We start from the raw sequence: 23,260 nt of genomic DNA, 5'->3' as shown, positions 1-23,260 counted from the left end.
GATAAAAACAACATGCGGATAATTTATTTTCAGTGTTTTGGCCAAGAGAATGGTCATTCATATCCAAAGTCACCTCAAACCCTTAATATAAAAGTATGACTTTTATACAGTTCTAAAAATACAATTTAATTATTCAGTTCACCACAGATACTGATCAAAGTTTATGAAGAATCCTCTTGATATTTTCCCTCACGATGAGAATTTCAACCCTCAGGAAATAAATAGTCCTTTTTTTTTTTCTTTTTTTCCTCTGGAAACCGTGTTTCCAGAATATACTTCAAATTTCCACTTCCTCACAGATTGTTCATAAAATTCTTTTTTATGTTTCTTGATAACAAGAGAAGGCATTTTTCACAAGAAAGATTTTCTTACCTTCTTTCTACATAGTTTATCTCAAATTTATTCATAGATCAAAGATTAAAAACACACACTTCCCAATTATATAGGGAAAGGCACCTCATGGAAAGACTGTTAAAACTAATTCTAAACTGTCAGTCCTAACTGCCTTTTCTATAACATTCCATTTGGCTCTTAAAAATACAGTACAATAATATCTGTAGGAAAGCTTTAGTGCAACAGTTTTTATAGTATATTAGCGATTTGTCCCAATCTGAGCTCCACTGAACAAAAAGATAGTAATAGAAGAAAGAAAATTATAATATTATTATTAGAGTAACAGAGGCAGTGTGGCATAGTGGATAGAGTATTGGACTTGGAGTTGGGAAGACTATGGCTCAAGTCCTGCCTTGGACACTTTTAGGCAGTATGACTCATGGCAAAGCAGAGCTCCAAGGCATCTTTTCTAAGCCTATGACTTTCAGTTGTGCCATAGGAGTGCCCTAAATTGTTGATATCATAGGTCTTAACTAAAGAGGGAGAACAATATATAGATATGTGTGTATATCCGTATCTATATGTGTGTGCATGTATATATCTGTACATACTTGTATATAACATGCACACCTATGTACATAATGCACACACCCACTCCATAATACATATATGTATGTATATAGACACAAATACATATATAGATATCCACAAATGTGCATAGATGCACATACATAGATATTTATGTAGATATGATTATTATTACTACTTCACCCTTCGAGGCTCGGTGATTCCCTTGGTTTGAATCCTCCCTTCTCAGATACAGATTGAAGCCCTTCCATCACTTAGTAGATGGTATTTGAGCAGTGGCCAAAAATTCATCACTCTATTACCAACCTAGTGATAAGCCTCTCCCAAATTAACTAGGCTGGTTCTTGGATGACAAATACACAGTACATCACTTGACCCATGCTTCCAGCTTTGTAGGTTACCTGCCACAGATTGCACGAGCTTGGTAGTGCTGAGGCGAGATTTAGGTGATGGAAAAACAAAAGATGCCAATAAAAGTTTGTTTTAAAGACAATTTTTGGGCAGCTAGATGGCATGGTGGATAAAGTACTGGCCCTGGATTCAGGAGGACCTGAGTTCAAATCCAGCCTCAGACACTTGACACTTACTAGCTGTGTGACCTTGGGCAAGTCATTTGACCCTCATAAAATTGTCTTTATTTTTTTTTTTTGTTTTGTTTGTGGGGCAATGGAGGTTAAGTGACTTGCCCAGGGTCACACAGCTAGTAAGTGTCAAGTGTCTGAGGCTGGATTTGAACTCAGGTCCTCCTGAATCCAGGGCCAGTGCTTTATCCACTGTGCCACCTAGCTGGCCCCTCTAGAAGCTTGTTAAACTGTGAGTCTGTACCCCATGTGGGGTCATGTAACTGAATGTAGGGTCACAAAAAATTTGGCAACACTTATTTTATATACCTACATACTCAGGGTTGCATAAAAATTTCTCAGGTGACAAGGGGTCACAAGTGGAAAAAATTTAAGAAGCCCTGCTTTAGATTGCTTGTTCTTATGGAGGGTAGAACCCTTGGCCCCTCCTAGGGGTCACTGGTGGAAGCTATCTTCAAGATAAATTGGTTGCCTTTGGCTTTTGGGGTGAGGGGCTCTTAGAGGAGGGACTACCCTTTTGTCCTCACCTGTAAAAAAGATCCTCTAGACCCTTTTGACACTTTTTCCTTCTACATTTCTTTCTTTTTCTTTGAATTTTTTTTCCTTCTATATTTCTTAAGGAAAGAGCCTAAGAGCATCCTAAATGCTCTCCTTATGGGGATGCCACTCCCCCCACCCTGAATGTCATAGAATGGCTGACTTGGGGAAGAAGCATAAGACAAGCTGCATTTACAAATCAAGCTGCATTTACGTGGCCTGACATGAGAGTCGCTGAAGGTTAGGATTTAACCAGTTATCATTGCCACTTCTGCTCTAGAGCTGACAGTCTCTTGCAAACCCAAGAGACAGAAGCAGCTGGGGACCATGGTAGAGTGCCAGGATTTCTGGAGAGAATCACACATCAGAGGCTCACCTGCATGTGCTCACCCGCATGGCCTGAGAGGCTTATACTTTTGTTTTAAAAAATCAGTTTCACAATTACATGATGGAGAAAGAGTGACTAAGTAGGAATTCATATGAAAAAGAAGTGGGGAACTGCAAGTGCAATGTTGAATCAGCATTGAGTTCTTGGATCTTGTCTTGGAAAAGCAGTGGATGGAGCTTTCTTTTTATTTATTTGGACTTTTCCCCAAGTTACATGTATAAACAAATTTTCACATCAATTTTTTTTGGGGGGCAATGAGGGTTAAGTGACTCGCCCAGGGTCCCACAGCTAGTAAGTGTCAAGTGTCTGAGGCTGAATTTGAACTCAGGTCCTCTTGAATCCAAGGCTGGTGCTTTATCCACTGCACTACCTAGCTGCCCCCTCACATTGATTTTTTTTTTTTTTGGTGAGGCAATTGGGGTTAAGTGACTTGCCCAGGGTCACACAGCTAGTAAGTGTCAAGTGTCTGAGGCCAGATTTGAACTCAGGTCCTCCTGAATCCAGGGCTGGTGCTCTATCCACTGCACCACCTAGCTGCCCTCCCCCACACACACATTGATTTTTAAAACTTTGTGTTTCAAGTTTTCTTCCTCCCCACCCCCCACCTTAAGAACTCAAGCAATTCGATATTTTATACATGTACAGTCATGCAAAACATTTCCATGTTAGTCAGGTTGTGAAAGAAAACAGACCAAGAAAACTTTAGAAAGAGGAACTAACAAAAAAAATTATACTTCAATCTGTATTCAGATGCCATCAGTTCTTTCTCTGTAGATGGATTGCATTTTTCTTAAGTCCTTCTGATACCATCCTGCTCATCATTTCTTACAGCACAATAGTGTTAGCAGGGGTAGCTTTCTAAACATGTCTCAACCGTGAAGAGGTTAACCATTTGGCCAAGAGGTGAGAGCCCTTGAAGTTTCCTTCTCCAACCCTTCCCACACCCCCCCACCCCATCATGTTCAAGAGTCCTGACTTCTAGCCAGCAAAAAAAAAAGGGGGGTCAATCTCCTCAGCACCAGGATCTCACAATATAGCATCTAACAAAAGAAGGAGATTTCTTGGGTAATGTAATGCCTGCCAGCCGTGGAGGTTTCCTTTTCAGTAACTTCAAAACTGAGAATTAGGGAAGCTCATCTTCTGTTGAGAGAAGGGAATTTCCTGAGCGGCTTGCCTTTTGGAGAGAAAAGAGGATTGCAGATAGGGCTTCCTGGGTTGGGAGGTGCAACTACAAGGGACTAGAGCATCATAGAGAAGAACAAGAAATGCATACTTTACTTTTTGCTATTATTCTGAGTTATTTGGCTGGTGCAGGTCAGAAGAGTGGGCTACCGCTTGTCTAGAGACTCCCAAGTGGATTTCCTTTCCAGGGGAGTCCAAGCCTGCAGAACAATACCATAAGGCATTTAAATATCTGCCTAGTTATCATCAGATCACAGGACCAGAGTATCATAGATTTAGAGGCCATCAAGTTCCACCCCCCTCATTTAGTAGATAAGGAAACTGAGGCACAAAGTGGTTAAATGATTTGCTCAGGATCACAAAGCACTAAGCATCCAAGACAGGAATAGTACTGGAGTCTTCCTGTCTCCAAGTCCAAAGGTCTATTTACTATCCCAGACTGTCTCTAGAAAAAGTGAGAGGCTAGCCACAATGTTGGGCTGTCTCTTTCCAGCAACCCCATTCCAAAGGAGTCCAAAGGAGTCCAAACCATAGAGTCATAATGAGTTTAGAGAAATTCAAGACCCAGGTAGAAAGTAATAGTCACCTGAAGAGGAAAGAGAATTGTACAGATTATTTATGGGTTCTTTGGAGTTCTTGTGTGATTCTGCATTTGTTTGTAACAGAGCCACTGCCCTTGCTCCTACTGCCTAAAGGCCACTTTACTACATTTCATCTCTCCCTTCCCCCCCTGCCCCCCAAGATTCTTTAGTACTCTTTTTTTTTTTTTGGTGAGGCAATTGGGGTTAAGTGACTTGCCCAGGGTCACACAGCTAGTAAGTGTCAAGTGTCTGAGGCCGAATTTGAACTCAGGTACTCCTGACTCCAGGGCCGGTGCTTATCCACTGTGCCACCTAGCTGCCCCTAGATTAATTTTTACAAAGGACTATTTACTTTAAAGGCATAGCATGAACAAAAGTACAAACAGAAGTTTCTGAGTGTGACATAGCTGATAAACAAATCATTCCCTTGTAGGCTGTGTCATGAATTCACAGCCAGGCTGGGTTAAGCAGAATGCTCCGCAAGGCTGACTTCTTACCAGGGTCGACTGCCTAGGCTACTGGCCAACTCTTGTGAATTCTAGATACCTCTGTTGGCTCTTCTGAAATTTTGAGTTCTTCAGAGATAAGATCAATGGATTGGTGTGTGAATGTTGAGGACTCAGGTGTGGTGTGGAAGGTGGTGCTGGTCCAGGTTGGGAGGGGCAGGTCATTGACAGCCAGGCAGATGATGAGATAATCTAAGTAGATGGCTGGATGGGGTATCAAGTTGAAGCTGGCCTGGTTTCTAAGGCCAGCAATTGACATACTGGGTTAAATGGACTAGTTTGCACATACTCAGTCACCAGTCACCTGGGCTATGTCCATAAAAATCAAATGCAATCATGGACTACAATAAGATAGATATTGCTTCCAGGAAGAGTGAGGTAATAGTTGCAGTTCTCAACCTGGAGGGGTGATGTGTGGTCTCTCTAATGTTATTGTTCTCAAGCCCCTATTTGGTGTGTGTCTTCTAGTATCAGCTGATCAGTCAACATTTCTCCAGGATCAGTTTGACCAGTCAATCTCTCCTCAATATCAATTAGCTCTTACTAATGAACATTTACTGAGAAGATATAGCACGAACTGAAGCACTAAAAACAAAACAAAACAAAAAACCCACCCCAAGCCAACCCAGTCCTCTCCACCACCTCAGTCCTTGGGGAGAATAGAATCAAATTTAAAGTGGTTGCTATAACTTGTAGATATCTTGACTATTTTTACCAATCCTCTATGGTATGTAAGTTGGTAGATATATATACTTAGACCTCTTTCCCTCATCCTCTTTTAGCTTAAAATATATTAAAATTTCTTCTTCTTTTTCTCTTTTTTTTTGGTGAGGCAATTGGGGTTAAGTGACTTGCCCAAGGTCACACAGCTAGTAAGTGTCAAGTGTCTGAGGTTGGATCTGAACTCAGGTCCTCCTGAATCCAGGGCCAGTGCTCTATCCACTGTGCCACCTAGCTGCCCCCTAAAATTTCAATACAAATACATTCTTACCAGACTTTCTTAGGTGTTATGGGGGAAATTAGTGGGGGCGGGGCAGGGTGTTAGAGTCCTTAGGAATTCCTCCTGAAAGAATTACACCCTCTCACACACAAATCCAATTAGAATAAAATAATATTTTATTTGGGCGCTAGAGAAAGGAAACCAAGAGAGAAGTCCTTCTCAAGGGGAGAAGGCATGGCACAGAGGTGTGGTTCTCTGAGATACCTATCTCCTCAAGCAGGAAACAGGCCAATACTTTTAAAGAAGATGGTGGAGGGACAGATGGGGTCATCATGTGACTGTGGAAAGTTTCCTTATTTGATGTGATCACCAGAGGGAGGACCGTCCTCCACTGGTGGTGGCTGGGGAAGTTGGGTGACAGGTGGCCACTCAGGCAGGCAGCCTAATGGGCTTATCTCTCTTGCTTCAAGGTGAGTCTCCCAGAGAAGACCCCTGTCAGGTGGCCAGGTTAAACTTTAATAGTCCTAACCCTATAACGTTAGGTACACTCCCTCTCCAGACAGGAATCTGTTATCCCTTTAAGTAGTTCAGAAGTCTAAATCCCTTTCTCAGACACTACTTTCTTAGCCAACTTTTTTGCTTCTTCAATTGATTTTTCTTTTCTACATTGCTTGCTTTCAATGGGCAATAGTGGGGGTGGGGTGGGGTGGGGGTGAGAAACCTGTATCCATATGGTCTTCAACTTCTTACCCAAGACTCCATAATTATTGGCAATGATTTTTAGGTTCCTTTTGGCAATTTCATTTGTACCCATGTGAATGATCAGAAATGAGTAGCTGGGCAGCTAGGTGGCGCAGTGGATAGAGCACTGGCCCTGGAGTCAGGAGTACCTGAGTTCAAATTCAGCCTCAGACACTTAACACGTACTAGCTGTGTGATCCTGGGCAAGTCACTTAACCCCAATTGCCTCACTAAAAACAAACAAACAAAAAGAAATGAGTAGTTGATGTCCACTTTAATAAGTCTTGGGAAATTTTCTCTTATGTTTGGTGTCCTTGCTCTGAGAAGACAGTAGACCTCTTCACTGGAATCATGGTGACCTATAGCTGCCTCAGAGCACATAAGCAGAGAATCACCAGCCTCTACTCTTCTTCCTCTGACCCTTTTTGGATGTTTTCTGAGGACTCTTTAGAGGACAAACAGCTTTTTCTTCCTCTGGGCATCTAGTTCCCTCTTCTTGGGGAAGACATTAAAAAAAATCTTTTTAAAATTTCTAATTGTGCAATTATTCTTTTCCTTCCTTTTTTCCTCTGTGTAACACTTATTCACTCTCCAGTATCCTGGCATGTATCACATCTTTCTTCCTTCATATTAATTCTCTTGAGTTTTTGTTTGTTTCGTTTGGTTTGGTTTTCAAAAGGAGAGCTTGTTCACTTTATTATTTTTAATTATGTATTTTTATTATCATTTTTTTTGTTTTGCTTTGGCCCAGGGTTGCACAGCTAGTAAATGTTAAGTGTCTGAGATCGGATTTGAACTCAGGTCCTCCCGATTCCAGGGCTGGCGATCTATCAACTGCACCACCTAGCTGCCCCTAGTGGCTCCCTCTTGCCACCAGGATCAAAAACAAAATACTCCTTCAAATAATGGCCATTAGATATTAAAATAGAAAATCATTCTAGAACACAGTGGGCTTCCCCAGTTGGGTGGGGCCCAAATAAAATTGAGGAGAATGTTAAATCCAATCTCATTATCAGCCCTATTCTTCAGGGGCTGATTTGATCTAGTTGAGAATGAGGAAATAGAAAAGGAAAAAAAATCCAGCATCTCCCCAATAGTAAATGGTTATTAATGTTATGGGCCCATAGCACCCCAGAAGTTCTCTGGGGCACATCAAAGAATCTTCTCCTTGAGAAACTAAACCAGAGGACAGACACACCTAAAGAGATAAGTGGAACCAGATCGGACAGAGCTAGCTCCAGGAGTCCCACCCTTCTTTCTAGTCTCCCTCAACCCTGGGGCGATAAGATTAGGTGTGGCTGCTGCCATTGTGGTGGGAGGAGGAGAGAGATGGCTTGAGAGATCCCCAGCAACCCCTCACCCAATTCCCCCAGCCACCACCAGTGGGGGATGGTCCTCCCTCACTAAGGGAACTTTCCACAGTCAGATTGATGTGGGCTAGAATTTAGGGTCAAATTGATTGTGAGTCGTCCCAAAAGAATTACAAGACTCAGTGACTCAGTTTCCCAAGTTTCATTGCAATACTGTGGGTGACCACAGGGAAAGAACCAGAATACTGGCAAGGTATCTCTCCAATAAGGAAAGGAAAGACTGTTATATTTATAGTATGGATAAATTGATTATCAGTCTCATTATAATAATCTCCACCTTGGGGAGGGACAGGGGAGGGCCTGTCCTTCTCATTATAATATTCTCCACCTAGGGGTGTTACAAGGGAGGGCTTATCCTAATTTGGAGTTCCTGAGGGTCCTAAGCCAACCCCTGAAGCAGGTACTTTTTTCAGTGGAGGCGTGTTTTGGGGGTTTACACTTCATAGGGTGAACCTGGGGACAAATTTGGCCTTTTCTTCGCACGTCTCTTTCTGATTCCCATGGCTAGTTTCAAAATATAATCATTTTTCATTAGAATTTCTATAGGTTGTCTTTTTCCTTTATTGTTATTTTGACCTGACCTGTTCTAGTCCGTTATGGATGTTGATCACTATGGGTACGAGAACCTAACATAAGTTATCCATTAACTGGGGTCTGACTCCCTTTTAGAGCTAATTTCTGTATTAGAGCTTGGGTCTTGGCCTTTTCCATTAACCCTTTTTTGCCTCCTACATCAAGATGATCACCCCCATCAATCCTTTAAAAAAGTATCTGCCTGTCTACTGCTCAAGGAGATTGGTATCTCAGAGCCACACTCTGTGCCATGCCTTCTTTCCATGAAAAGAAGTCCAAGGATTTCTCTCTTGGTTTCCCTTCCCCAGCCCCTAAATAAACTACTATCTTATTCTATTGGATTTGTGTGCAAGAGGGTGTAATTCTTTAAAGAGGAATTCCTAAGGACACCTACCCCAACCCCTACCCCTATCCCAAACCCCCTACCCTATTTCCCCACAACAACCTTGTGAGCTTTGAAATGTCAGAAAAGCTATCCAGAGTTCCCTCAGAAACTAGAGTCAGTCAGTCGCTGAGACCACCAGAGCTGATAGTAGCGGTGATGTAGGAGGCAAAAAAGGGTTAATAGAAAAACCTAAGACCCAAGCTCTAATACAGATATTAGCTCTAAAAGGGAGTCAGACCCCAGTTAATGGATAACTTATGTTAGGTTCTCGTACCCATAGTGATCAACATCCATAACGGACTAGAACAGGTCAGGTCAAAATAACAATAAAGGAAAAAGACAACCTATAGAAATTCTAATGAAAAATGATTATATTTTGAAACTAGCCATGGGAATCAGAAAGAGACATGCGCAGAAAAGGCCAAATTTGTCCCCAGATTCACCTTATGACTTGTAAACCCCCAATACACACCTCCACTGAAAAAGGTACCAGCCTCAGGGGTTGGCTTAGGACCCCCAGGAACTCCAGATTAGGATAAGCTCTCCCTTGTAACACCCCCTAGGTGGAGAATATTATAATGGATAGGACAGGCCCTCCCCTGTACCTCCCCAAGATGGAGATTATTATAATGAGACTGATAATCAATTTATCTATACTATAAATATAACTGTCTTTTCTTTCACTATTTGAGAGATACCTTTCCAATATTCTGGTTCTCTCCCTGTGGTCACCCACAGTATTGTAATAAAACTTGGGAAACTGAGTCACTGAGTCTTGTAATTCTTTTGGGACGACTCACTATCAATTGGACCCCAAATTCCAGCCCACATCAGCAGTACTTGACTATAGTGAGGAGCCAGTTCCTGTTTGAGCCATCCTAGCAGATTCACACATCATCCAAAATACTGGGTTCTATAATGAGCCAGCCCAGATGGAACAAGGTCATCCCATCACAAACACTCCACGCTGAAACAAACTGAGTGAGAACTCTTTGAAAGAAACTCAAGGTTCCCCTTGGTCCAATGTGTTCCCTCTATTTTTTTCCTCAGTACACTTGTGATTTCAGTCTGAGCCTCCTTTCCCAAGGGACCAACTGTGTGAATATGGGAGAGTGCACCCCAAATTGGGTGATGTTTTGTAAAGCCTGCCATTGTCATGCCTTCTTAGTAAATATCCTTTTGTAAAAGCTAATTGATCTGAAAGGGATAATCAATACTGTGAAAGCATACTGAATAGGAGTGTGAGTATTAGCAAAGGAGGAAACCCGTCAAGGTTACCTCCTTAGAATCCTAAGGAGAGGAATGCTCAGCTGCTCCCTAGGGACCTAACCTACTAGTTAGGGGGTTTTGGAGAGGGATCCCAAAGGTGATGCTCCCTGAGGATCAAGTGAGATAATTCAATCCAACAACAACAATTAGGTATTTATTTATTAAGCATTCATTAAGCCTACTATATAGTAGGCTTTTTGTCTGAAAAACAAAAATTAAATACAATCTCTGCTCTTAAGGAGTTAGCAGCATACTGGGAGAGAGAACACATGAACAAACAGTAAAATACAAAATAATTGAGAAAGGAGACACAAGCAACTTGAAGATTCAAGAAAGATTCTTCTGTAACAATTGGAGTGACACCACCTGCTGAAGTTACTATAGGAAAGCTCCGCCATGAGGAGAAGGCATCTTGAGGGCTAGCCATGTAGCTTGGGAGGTCAGTTCCTTGGCATCAGGAAGTGACATTTGCTCATGGATACTGTCAATCAAGGCTACCAGCCAATTAGCTTGGAGCCATGTGTGATCGTGTGGAGGGGATGTGCCCAGTTTCACAGGAGGCTTCTGGGAGGAAGAAGTAAGCATTGGGTCCTTTTTGTTCCTGACCTTGCTATGGCAAGTCGGATGATGGGGTCTCTTAGAAATAGTTAGATTTTTACCTTCCTCTCTGATCATTAGATCCTTATGCTCTTTAATAAATACTTAAATACTCTTGCTAAAGCTTCTAATTTATTGGCGACCACTCATTAGATATTTTAGACAGTATAGCTAGATAGCAACTTTATACTTCATAGTAAGTGGCCCCTGAGTTGGGCCTTTGGAGAAACCTAGGGATTATAAGAGATAGAGATGGGGGGGAAGGGGAGGGCATTCAAGGCATAGAGGATATGGTCCTTGCAAAATCATGGAGACAGGAGCTAGGTGGTGCAGTGGATGGAGCATTGGCCCTGGATTCAGGAGGACCTGAGTTCAGATCTGACCTCAGACACTTGACAGTAGCTGTGTGACCCTGGGCAAGTCACTTAACCCCAATTACCTCACCAAAAAAAAAAAAAAAGTTGTGGGATACCAAATAGGCCAGTTTGCCCAGAAAGTAAAGCATATTAAGGTGAATAATGTGAACTTAGATAAAAGCATCAGCCCTGGATTCAGGAGGACCTGAGTTCAAATCCAGTCTCAAACACTTTACACTTACTAGCTGTGTGACCCTGGGCAAGTCACTTAACCCTCATTGCCCCCCCCCAACAAAATAATAATAATAATAATAATAATAATAATAATAATAATAATAATAATGTGAACTGAGTCCGTAAAGGCAGACAAGAGCCAGAAGGTGATCAACAATGTTAAAGGCTACAGAGAGGTCAAGAAGAATGAGAACTGAGAAGAAACTATTGAATTTAGTGATTAAGTGATGATTGCTAACTTTGGAGAGAGCAGTTTTGGTGGAATGATGAAGTCTGAAGCTAGATTATAGAGGGCGAAGAACAGACTGGGGGAGAAAAAGTGGAAGCACCTATTGTAGATGGCCTTCTCTAGGACTTAAGCCACAAAGGGCAGAAGAGTTAGAGGACAGTAATTAGTGAAGATGGAGGAATTGAGTGAGGGTCTTTTTGAGGATGGGGGAGACATAAGGAATGAGCCAGTAGACAGGAAAAGATTGAAGATTAAGTGAGAGAATGGGGACAGAAGGGGCAATCATTGGAGGAGATGGGCTGGAGCGGGTTCACTTGTATAGGAAGAGGGGTTCGCCTTGGTAAGGAATACTGCCACCTTTTCATGTGAGAGAGGGATGAAGGACAAAATAATAGCAAAAGGCAGCTGAGTGATATGAGGTCAGGAAGAGGGAGCTCATAATGAGTGGCCTTGATTTTTTTCCATAAAATATGAGGTTCTTTGCTGAGAGGGTTGTAGGGAGGGGGAGGTATGGGGGGTTTAGGAAGGATGAAAAGCTTTGGGAGAGCCACTGTGGAGGGTGGGATAGTAAGTCGATAAGGGAGATGGACCACCAAGCATGGGGGGGGGGGCCCAGTTAAGGTTGTGTAACACAAATTTGTAGTCAAGACAGTTGAGTGCTTTTCTCCACCTTCATTCTGTGGCATGTATGTTGGAGAGAAGGCAGGAGATGGTAGGAGTGATCCAAGGCTGAGGCATGGCAGGACATAATTGATATGATAAGGGGGTCAGGGATTCAGGAGAAGAGAGTGTAGAGTTGAATTGATTCACCAATGGTGTTGAGTTGAAGAAAAGAAGAGAGAGTGGCATTAGTGCAGAAGTGATGGCTTGGGAGAGAACTGAGAGGGATTAGAGGTCTTGTTGTGGACAAAGAGTATGGGAAGGCAAAGGGAGAGCCAGAAAGCCAATACAATAGATTAAGATCAGATAAGAACACTTCAGAGTTTTTGAATATGAAGGTGGTGCATTTCTGGGCAAGATCAAGTATATGACCATCTTTTTGTGTGACTGAGGTGGGGTGGAGGAGTAGTTCATGGGAAGCCAGTAGGTTGAGAGCTAAGTGGTTAAGGTGTTTGAAGAAATATCAATATGTATGTTGAAGTGCCCCAGTATGGGAACAGAAGTTGAGGAGAAGAGAAATATTTGAAATTGGGAAGGCAAACTAACATAGCTGAAGCAGCAGAGTATGTCAAACCACCCCCTTGTCCACCATTTCTCCTCAGACCTTTATGGTGACACCCCAGGATCCTGAACACAAGAAAGAGCCTTAGGATTAGTAACATCTCCCAATCCCCCAGAAGTGCTTCTAGCCCAACCCAGAAACCATCACTGAGGGGAGAAATCATTGTAGAGAAGAAGCCCATCTTCCTCATCACAACCAGCAACAGCTGTTGGCCAAACTACCAGCAATGGTTGAATAAATGTGGTATCTACAGCCATAGGAAAAACTGTTCTCAATCACTACTGATTAGAGAAATACAAATTAAAACTACTCTGAGGTACCACCGCATACCTATCCAATTGGCTAATATGACAAAAAAGGAAAATGACAAATGTTGGAGGAAATGTGGGGAAAATTGGAACACTGATGCATTGTTGGTGGAGCTGTGAACTGATCTAAGTATTCTGGAGAGCAATTTGGAACCCATGCCCAAAAGGCTATAAAATTGAGCTTACCCTTTGACCCAGCAATACCACTACTAGGTCTATATCCCAAAGAGATCAAAATAAATAGAAAAGGACTCACATGTACAAAAATATTTATAGCTGCTCTTTTTGTGATGGCAAAGAATTGGGAATTAAGGGGATACCTCAATTGGGGAATGGATAAACAAGTTGTGGTATGTAATGGAATACTACTGTGTGTAAGAAATGATGAGCAGGCAGATTTCAGAAAGACCTGGAAAGATTTACATGACTTGATGCTGAGTGAAATGAGCAAAACCAAGAGAACAATGCACACATTAACAGCAACATTGTGTGATGTTCAACTGTGATAGACTTAACTCTTTTCAGTAGTGCAATGATCCAAGACAATGCTAAAAGACTCATGATGGAAAATACTCTCCACATCCAGAAAAAGAACTATGGAGTCTGAATGCAGATTGAAGCATACTATTTTCACATTTTGTTGTGGTTTATTTTTTCTTGCATTTCGATCTCAAAATCTTACAAAAATGAATGTTGAAAACTATCTTTACATGTAATTAAAATACTATTAACATATTAATTCATTCCCTTGAATTGGACTCCTTTCTGAGATGCTCTTTTTGGAGGGAGAGACCATTCCTGAACCCAAGAGCCTTGGGAATAATAGAATCTCTCAAACTATTTGCCTTGCTTTCAGTCCAAGCTTTGTGGCCATCATTAAGGAGGACAAACTTTGTCAAGAAGGGGCTAGCCAAGCCTACCAACTGCCATTTATGGGGTAGAAAAGCCAGCCCAGCTGCAACAGACACCCCCAGGGAGAGAGAGGAGATGGAAGGTGCCAGGCATCATGTGGGGACCAATATTGCCGCAATATTGGGGCAAGGAAAGAGACCAGCAGCATCCCTCAAAACAGAACAAGATTTTTTTTTTTTAGTGAGGCAATTGGGGTTAAGTGACTTGCCCAGGGTCACACAGCTAGTAAGTGTTAAGTATCTGAGGCCAGATTTGAACTCAGGTACTCCTGAATCCAGAGCCAGTGCTTTATCCACTGCGCTACCTAGCTGCCCCCTAACATTTGTTTTTATATGATTTCTAGTTTCAAATTTTTCTCCCTCTCTCCCCTCCCTCCCCCTTCCCCAAGACAGCAAGCAATCTGATATAGGCTATATATATATGTACCATAACATTAAACTCATCTCTGCATTAGTCATGCTGTGAAAGAAGAATCAGAGCAAAAAGGAAAAACCTAAAAGTGATTACCTTAAAAGGCAGGTCTGACATCATTCACCTACTCAATAAGTGTTACTGGCTCCCTCTTACCTCCAGTGTCAAATAGAAATACCCTTTTGGCATTTAACTGAAGCCCTTTACAGCCGGGCCACAACCCATTACTGCCTCTTATTCATCTTGCAGAATCACAGCCTAGCCAGTTCAGACCTTCTCCTGATACACAGCACTCTTCGCACTGTGTCTTCACACTGATTGTTCCCCATTCCTGGAATACTCTCCTTCCTCACTCTAGCCCTAAGAATCCCTAGTTTCCTTCAAGTCTCATCTCAAGAACTGGATTCTACATGCTTCCTTTCTCCATAACCTCAGCTTCTAGGGCTCCCCCTCCCCATTACCTTGTATATATGCTGTGTCTATTTATATGTGCCTAGACCTATTTTCTATCCCTGTCCTTGTGGGCAGGGATTTCACTTTTATATATGTATTCCCAGAATCTGGCACATAGAGATCATTTAAGAAGTGCTGATTGAAAGAAAAACAACCTAGGAAAAACATTTGGCACAATGAACAAATTTGACTACACACACACACACACACACACACACATTATATTTCCATTCCAAGGTAATAGGGGGACAGGTCATTGAGGGCTTGGTCCTGGCAGAATGCACATTTAACAATATTTATTTAATATTTTATTTTCCCCCAATTACATGTAAAAATAATTTAAACATTCAGTTTTTAAAGAGTTTGAGGTCCACATTCTGTCCCTTCTTCCTCTCTCTCCCTCCCTCATTGAGAAGCCAGGCAATTTGATATAGGTTACACATGTGCAGTCACTGGCAGAATACACATTAAGCTCTGCTTGTTTCCAGCCAATATGAGAAGGGGAGAAGAAGTTGTTTAATCTGCTTGTGGAAATGCATGAATTATATACAATGGAGGAGTTTGCTCTCCGGTTTCAAAGCTTGCACACGTATTCTGTGATTGTTCCTGGTCTAGCTACTGAATGGTGTAGTTAAAAGCCTTTTGATTGGTTGTTGAGCTGGAACTGAGTGTTCCTACAAAGATCCCCAAATGGCCAAACTAATCTCTTTCTTTCCTGGTGGCAACTGAGGGAAGACATGCTTTAAGTCTCCTGTTAGCAAGAGAGGCCTCTGGCCCTTCTCTCCCCCACCTAGGTCACTGAGTGCCTAGAATGTCTCAAGTGGTATCACTGTTTTTTGCCTTTTTGTGTTTGCTCTTTCTTCTCCTAGGTGAATGAATCTTGGAGATGGAATAAGCTAGGCTATAACCTTGTGAACTTGTGAAAAGGTCTGAAGAACCACCAGAAGTATAGGAACTGGTGCCCATACCAGAGTTTTCCAGGAGCCAAGGTCATTGAGAAGCACAGCCCCAAACAACCAGTGGGATCCAGCTCAGCAGTGAGTCAACATGGCAGGCAAGATGCTACATATTGTGAGCAAAGAGGCATCTTTTCTATTGGCTAGCCTGCCTCCAGAAGTGACCTTGGTGGTAGCAAGAATGCTCATAGATACCACTTATACTAAGATGTAGAGAGAAGAGCATGCCCAGTCCAGGCTATACGTTTTCAGTAAATGTTTGTTGTTCTTGAGATGTTTCAGTCATGTTCCACTTTGTGACCCTATTTGCAGTTTCTTGGCAAAGATACTGAAGCGGCTTGTCATTTCCTTCTCCAGCTTTTTAAAAGTTATTTGATATTAATTGATTAATCCATATAAAGGAGAAATCCAACAGCAAATAATATTAGGGCAGTAATTGCTGGTGATTAATTTGAGGAGAATGAACTAGAATGGGGACTTAACTTGATAATATAGAAGACTTCTGCTTCCCTTCAAGGGTCCCCCCCCTTGAATTCTATGGGGGGGGATGTAGTCTATTGCACTCTGGGGACCTGACCTGCTAGTGTTCCTGAAGGTTGGGAGAGGATGTCCAGAGTTAAATCTTGCTATACTACTATTCCCCTCACCTTCTTCTGTGCTGGTGGATGTTTCATTATCTGTTCTCCCAGACTTTCACTGGTTTTTCAATTATTCAGTGTTCAGCTTATGTTTAGTGGAGATCTGGGGGTTAGTGGTCTGAAAATTCAATATAAATCAATAATGGAATTGATATGTTTGTGAAAAAAGCTGATGTGTTTTGGACTGCTTTAAGAGATTATTGTTATTAAGTTGTGGTATATGAATGTAATGGAATACTATTGTGCTGTAAGAAATGATGAGCAGGCAGATTTCAGAGAAACCTGGAAGGACTTGCATGAACTAATGCTGAGTGAGATGCGCAGAACCAGGAGAACATTGTACACAGTATCAACAACATTGTGTGTTGATCAACTGTGATAGAATTGATTCTTCTTAGCAATAGAATGGTCCAAGATAGTTCCAAAGGACTCATAGAAAATGCTCTCCAAATCCAGAAAAAAAAAAAGAACTGTTGAATCTGGATGAAGATTGAACCATACTATTTCTATTGTTTTTGTTGTTGTTTTTCTTTTTTGAAGTTTTTCCTTTTTGCTCTGATTCTTCTCTCATTACATGACTAATGCAGAAATATGTTTAATGTGATCGTACATATAGAACCTATATCAGATTATTTGCTGTCTTGGGGAGAGGGGAGGGAGGGAAGGGGTGGAGAAAAATTTGAAACTAGAAATCTTATATAAACAAATGTTGAAAACTATCTCTAAATGTAACTGGAAAATAACAAAATATTTATATGGAAAAAAGAGATTATTGTTATTGTTCAATTGTGTTCAACTTTTCATGACCTTATTTGGGTTTTCTTGGCAGAGATACTGTAGTGATTTTCCATTTCCTTCTCCAGCTCATTTTACAGATGAGGAAACTGAGGCAAACAGAGTTAAAACAGCTAGTAAGTGTCTGAGGCTAAATTTGAATTCATCTTCCTGACTCCAAGCTCAGTGCTCTAACCACCTATCTGCCCAAGAGATTATTAGCCTTATGGAATAAGGAAGTGATGGTTCCACCGTATCCTGCTCTGGTAAGACTATATATGTCGGGAGTATCGTGTCCAGTTCTGGGCACATTTTAGGAAAGACATTGAGAGTATACAGGGAAAAGCAACCAGAATGATGAAAGACCTTGATTCCATGCCATATGAAGATCATATGGGGACATTTGGTTAGAAAATGAGATCTTAGAGAGATATGATAGTGGTTTTAAATACTCAAAAGAATTATTGTGTGGAAGAGGGATGAGGTGTGTTCTTTTTGATTCTTAAAGGCAGAGCTAGGAAAATAAATGGAAGTTGCAAAGAAGCAAATTTAGATTTGATGTTGGGAAGACCTTGCTACCAATTGGTGTGTCCCCTGTAGAACAGGCCTCCTTAGGAGTCAGTGGGTCCCTCTCACTGGAGGCCCTCATGTAGATCCTAGCTGATCACCCATTAGGTATGTTGGAATAGAGATTCTTATTCAAGTGTGGGTTGGACTAAGTTGCTTTTGGGCTTCCTTCCAATCCTGAGATTCTTTGATTGTGAAATGTTGGCACCATGTGTAACATGGGTTTGAGAGACAAGAAGACAAACATAAGTGAAGAAGCATTAGGTGACTTTGTGGTAGGGGTGAGAGAAAGAAAGAGCAAGACAATTACGGGGTAGAAGTGGACACATGGGTTGGGGACCAGCTGATGGGAGTGTGAAATAAATAGAAGCATATAAAAAAGTTCAGCTTTCTGGAACCCAAAGCAGTAAAATGCCCTGTAGTTCAGCCACCCCTTCTATTCCTGCTCTCCCGTCATAGGTCTAAAACAGGCTACATCTTTTCTCCCAAATTTGCCCCTTTTCCAGACTTTCCTATTGCTGTACAGGGCACCACCATCCATCCTCCCAGTTACCCAGCCATATGACCTTGGTCTCATCCTTGACTTTTCACTCTCTCATTTTTTTAAGTAACTATCTTTATTTTATTTTATTTTTGCGGGGCAATGGGGTTTAAGTGACTTGCCCAGGGTCACACATCCAGTAAGTGTCTGTGTCTGATGTCGGATTTGAACTCAGGTCCTCCTGAATCCAGGGCTGGTGCTTTATCCACTTCACCACCGAGCTGCCCCTCTCACTCTCTCTTAACTCTCACAGCCATCCAAACTGTGTCCAGATCTTGTTTCTATCTTCACAACACTTCTCATATATAGTTGCTTTTCTTCACTTGTCTAGATGCTACTCAAGTTCAACCCCTCATCGCCTCATCTAACCTAGGTCAGAAGCTTTCTAATAAGTAGCCTTCTATCCCTGGTTCAGATCCCCAGTTCAATCTACCCTACAGGCAACCACCAAGGTGATTTTTCTGAAGTGTAGGTCTGCCCATGTCTCTCTCTACTCAGTGGGCTTTAGTGGCTCCCTGTTACCTCCAGGATCAAATACAAACTTCTCCATTTGGCATTTCAAATTTCTCATAACCCCAGCCTCCTCCTAGCTTTTCAGTCTTTTTTATACCTTACCCCTTGCTACACACTCGATGCTTCAGCTGCACTGGCTACTTACTGTTTCTCCAATAGGACACTGCATCTTTTTTTTTTTTTTTGGTGGGGCAATGAGGGTTAAGTGACTTGCCCGGGGTCACACAGCTAGTAAATGTCTAGTATCTGAGGCCGGATTTGAACTCAGGTCCTCCTGAATGCAGGGCTGGTACTTTATCCACTGCGCCACTTAGCTGCCCCCAACACTGCATCTTTTATCCATGCTTTTGCATTGTCCAAGCCCATGCCTGGATTATTTTGTCCTTTCAATTCTGTCTCTTAGTTTCTCTGGCTTTCTTCAAGACTTAGCTCAAACCCCACCTTCTGGAGGTGGTCTTTCCAGGTTCCTCCACATGCTAGTGCCTTCCCCTCTCAGATTACCCTCTATCTACTCTTTGTGTATCTCTTTCATAGCTAGTTATTTACATGTTCTCTCTCTCATTTTCAAAGGTCCTCAAGGGCAGCTTCTTTTTTGCTTTTCTCTATATCCACAATGCTTGGTACCTTGTAAGGGTGTAATAAATTGCATGTTGACTGCCTACCTCCTCTGACACATTGCTATAAAAGTGAGACTGTCTTTTAAATCCCAGGGCCGATTTTTAAGTTCTGATCCCTCTGTGCACTTGGCAAATGCTGACAACGTTGTGACAGTCTTCCTCTGACTTGGGAAGGCAAGAAGCCAGGAAAAAAAAAATCAAAGTTTCTCTTGATGGGTGACACCCAGGCTTTGAGAAGGGAGTCTGAGAAGGGAGAAGGGAGATTGTATGTCTCTGTGACTGGCCTAAGGAAACATGATTGATGAGGAGCCGAAAGCTCTTCTATGGAACATACCAACCCTAGGGCAGTATGGTATCTACTAACAGCTCAGAACTGCATTTCCCTGAAGACAGACACATTAAGGTTCCCTTGGGGTGTGTCAGAGAGCCTGTCCTTTGCAGTGACTTACTTCCTCATACATACAAGGGAAAACTATCTGGAAGCCCCTGCATCCAGGGAGGAAGATGTAGATGAAAACAGAAGAGTTTTGCAAACTTCGCTATGCATTCAGGTCTGGGCGCCTCATACACTTCCTTGCCAGCCTTTTAGGTTTTTCCTGGATGCCTCACACAACCCCCCACTGTAATCACCCAGAGGGACCTGCTTCTGTCAAATACCAGGAGAAGAGTTGTTGATTCCTTTTGACCGAGGGTAGGGTGGTCCGGAGCCCCGGAGGGAGCCAGATTCCCTTTGGCCAGGAGCTGATGACACTTTAGGGAAAGAAAGCAAACGTGCTATGTCCCCACTCCCATCTTTGTCTGGCTGTAAACATCGTGGGATCACCCAGCCCATGACCAAATAGAGTAGAAAGGAGTCAAAAGAGTGAGCTCAGTCCGGGGGTGACACCAGTGTTTGGTGATGGGGATGGGAGCTGGCCCTGGACGCCCCTGGCTGCTTGGCCGCCCTGTGCGCTCGCCACTGCCTCCTCTTGCCCCTTCGCCGAGGGCTGCCAGCTCGTGCATTTTTGTATCTTTTCTCATTGCGCAGCCCCCCTTGTCTTTAAAAGGCTAAACGCTCCGTACTAAATTTGGTCATGCAGCGGCTCCAAGATTCCCTGGAATGTCCTCAAGTTTCAAACAGCTCTGACAGGGAGGCAGACCCGCCTGCAGGCTCCTACGATTGGCTCCTCGGATGGGGGCTGTGCAGCTCTCGACTCTTATTGGTCAACTCTTACACCAGCGGGGTCTTCTCTTTATAACCATTATCCCCCGGGGCAGAAGGGAGGCTGCTTCGATTTAACACTTCAGCACCTGCATCAAGGGAGGGGAAAGGAGTCACTCGCTTATCCAGTCTGAGGAGTTGCTCCCACCCAAGCCCATTCTCCCTCCTCCAAACTTCCAAACCGAGCCCCTCCACCTGCTCACCCAGCAGCCCAGAGCCCCCCGCCCTCCTCCATACACTCGCACACAGCGCTTTGAGCTGAGCCCCATCTCTTCAAGATGTCCAAGGTAGCCAAGTACCGCAGGCAGGTGAGCGAAGATCCTGATATCGACAGCTTGCTGTCTACGCTGTCTCCGGAGGAGATGGAGGAGTTGGAGAAGGAGCTGGATGTGGTGGATCCAGATGGGAGTATTCCCGTGGGGCTCCGGCAGAGGAACCAGACGGACAAGCAGTCCACAGGCTTGTACAACCGTGAAGCCATGCTCAATTTTTGTGAGAAAGAGACCAAGAAACTCATCCAGAGGGAGATGTCAATGGATGTAAGTGAAAGCGCTGCGGGAGCAGGGGGTGGGCGGAAAGTACTTGTGGATCTAGTCACTTCTAACAGCACTAACAGGACTGGGGGCTTGGCAACAGAGCTGGTGAATTTCTTCGTGGGGGAATCAGGATCACTGAAAAGGAAAGGTAGCAAAGGACTTCATCTCTCATAACCTTACAGTGGCTACTGAACCAGCGTGCCCTTGTGAGCCTCTTAACCTTGGTTCATTATTCCCAAGCATTTGTGTGTCGTGAGTACCTTCATCCGTCCCACAATTTCAGTAGGCACTGAAGGTCTGTCTGGAGCACGGACTGACGGCTGTATGGACACATTAAGTATTAGTTCTTAACTTGACTCCACCTTGCTCCCCCAAACACTTACTTTGCCATATCTTTTTCCATCCCGTTGAGTGTAGAGATAAGAGAACAGGGAGTGGTGCCGGCATCTTCTTGCCATCTCCAACTAAAGCTTGCAGGTAGACGTGCATTTCTTAAATACTAGGCGCTTTGGTTAACCTGGTGCTTGGGTCTCATCTTGGCACTCAAATCAATCACTTCATGAGGTTCAGTTGGCAGGCACAGACTCCAGAAGCAATGGAAGAAGGTGGGGCCAGTAGAGGACCCAGCTGGGTTTAACCTTAAACTTGGTTGGGCTTCAAATTCACTCTCTTGGGAGGATGTTTCTCCATCCCCTTCTCTGGAGGAAGGAGCTCTTGTCGAACATCCCTTCTCTCTCTGTGGCTCCACCCAAACTTCCATTCCTTTCGAATACCAGATGCGACCCCCCCCCCCTTACAGGTGGCACTCTCCCCACACACACACACACTTTGTCCTATGTAGTATGTGTTGGAGAAAGGGAGATAGGAAGAACAATGTCTCCAAAACATTTGCTTACGTCAGGAGTTTGCTTATACAGGATCTACACTCTGCTTTGGCTGGGAGCACAGGAATCTTCATTGTTTCTGGGGTTCCAGTACATGAGATTTCTTCATATTATAGCACACGTGTGGGTCCCCCAGAAAATGGTTTAAGATGCATTATATCATCCAAGAGAATATAACTTGTGTTGATTCCTTCAGTCTGTGCCAAACAGTGAGAACAGATGTGTTTGGGTAGGAAAATTGTCTTATCTGGTTATACTAGTTCTTTCCATTATTTAGCAAGTACTCAACCCCCCCCCTTTTTTTTTGGCGGGGCAATAAGGGTTAAGTGACTTGCCCAGGGTCACACAGCTAGTAAGTGTCAAGTATCTGAGGCCGGATTTGAACTCAGGTCCTCTTGAATCCAGGACTGGTGCTTTATCCACTATGCCATCTAGCTGCCCCTAGTACCCAACTCTTAATTGGTCAGTGCTCTTGGAGATTATCATTAATTATACCTTTCTGCAAGAGTTCTTGACTGTTATCTCTCCTTTCCAACCAGAGAGACTGAGGAAGAACTTGAAATACCCTTGTTTATGCCTACAGAGCAAATGATACCATCCAACATCACTGCACAATCCAATGAGCATCTATTATGTGCTTGACAAATTGTGCTAGGTGCTGCAGATAGACAAAACCAAAACCAATCACTGCCCAAGGAGCCTATATTTTGCTGGGGAGATAAAACACACACACATGTGTGTGTATACACACCTATACACATATAAATTATACACATTACATATATACACACATATACAGTTATCCTGCATATATATCTCTATCTCTATCTCTATCTATCTATCTATCTATCTATCTATCTATCTATCTATCTATCTATCTATCTATCTATCTATCTACAGTTATTCCTTTCACAATGCAGGAGTTAGGGGTGCAGCTCCCTCATGATCTAGGAAACCCATATAAAATCTTTTGGCCTTCGTATTGTACCAGAGAAGAAGTTTCAATTTTGTTCTTTTTTTTTTGTTTATAGTACTTTTTTGTGTGTGTGTGAGGCAATTGGGGGTTAAGTGACTTGCCCAGGGTCACACAGCTAGTAACTGTTGTGTCTGAGGCAGGATTTGAACTCAGATCCTCCTGACTCCAGGGCCGGTGCTCTATCCACTGCGCCACCTAGCTGCCCCTATAGTACCTTTTTGTAAAATTTGGGTTGATATTATACAATACTATATATATATTCTATGCATTTCTGAGTTTCTAAGCTTTTTCTGTGTCATCTGCTTCATGTGTTGTCTGCAATTTCTGTAACCTCCCCCCCAAATTCCCATTTAATTTCTTA

At 42.8% G+C, this 23,260-nt stretch overlaps 1 protein-coding gene across 1 annotated transcript in view; it reads left to right on the top strand.

The window, feature by feature from the left end:
* Positions 1 to 20,564: 20,564 nt before the first annotated feature.
* LMOD1 (leiomodin 1) overlaps positions 20,565 to 23,260 on the top strand; it is a 75,300-nt gene continuing 72,604 nt past the window's right edge. The window contains exon 1 of the mRNA XM_044005406.1: positions 20,565 to 21,042. Coding sequence (XP_043861341.1) covers positions 20,782 to 21,042 — 261 coding nt within the window. The 5' untranslated portion in view covers positions 20,565 to 20,781. The remainder of the gene's footprint in view (positions 21,043 to 23,260) is intronic.

This window comes from Dromiciops gliroides, chromosome 4 (genome assembly GCF_019393635.1).
Source record: "Dromiciops gliroides isolate mDroGli1 chromosome 4, mDroGli1.pri, whole genome shotgun sequence".
NCBI classification, from domain to species: Eukaryota; Metazoa; Chordata; class Mammalia; order Microbiotheria; family Microbiotheriidae; genus Dromiciops; species Dromiciops gliroides.
This window is presented reverse-complemented; position numbering and strand designations above follow the sequence as displayed.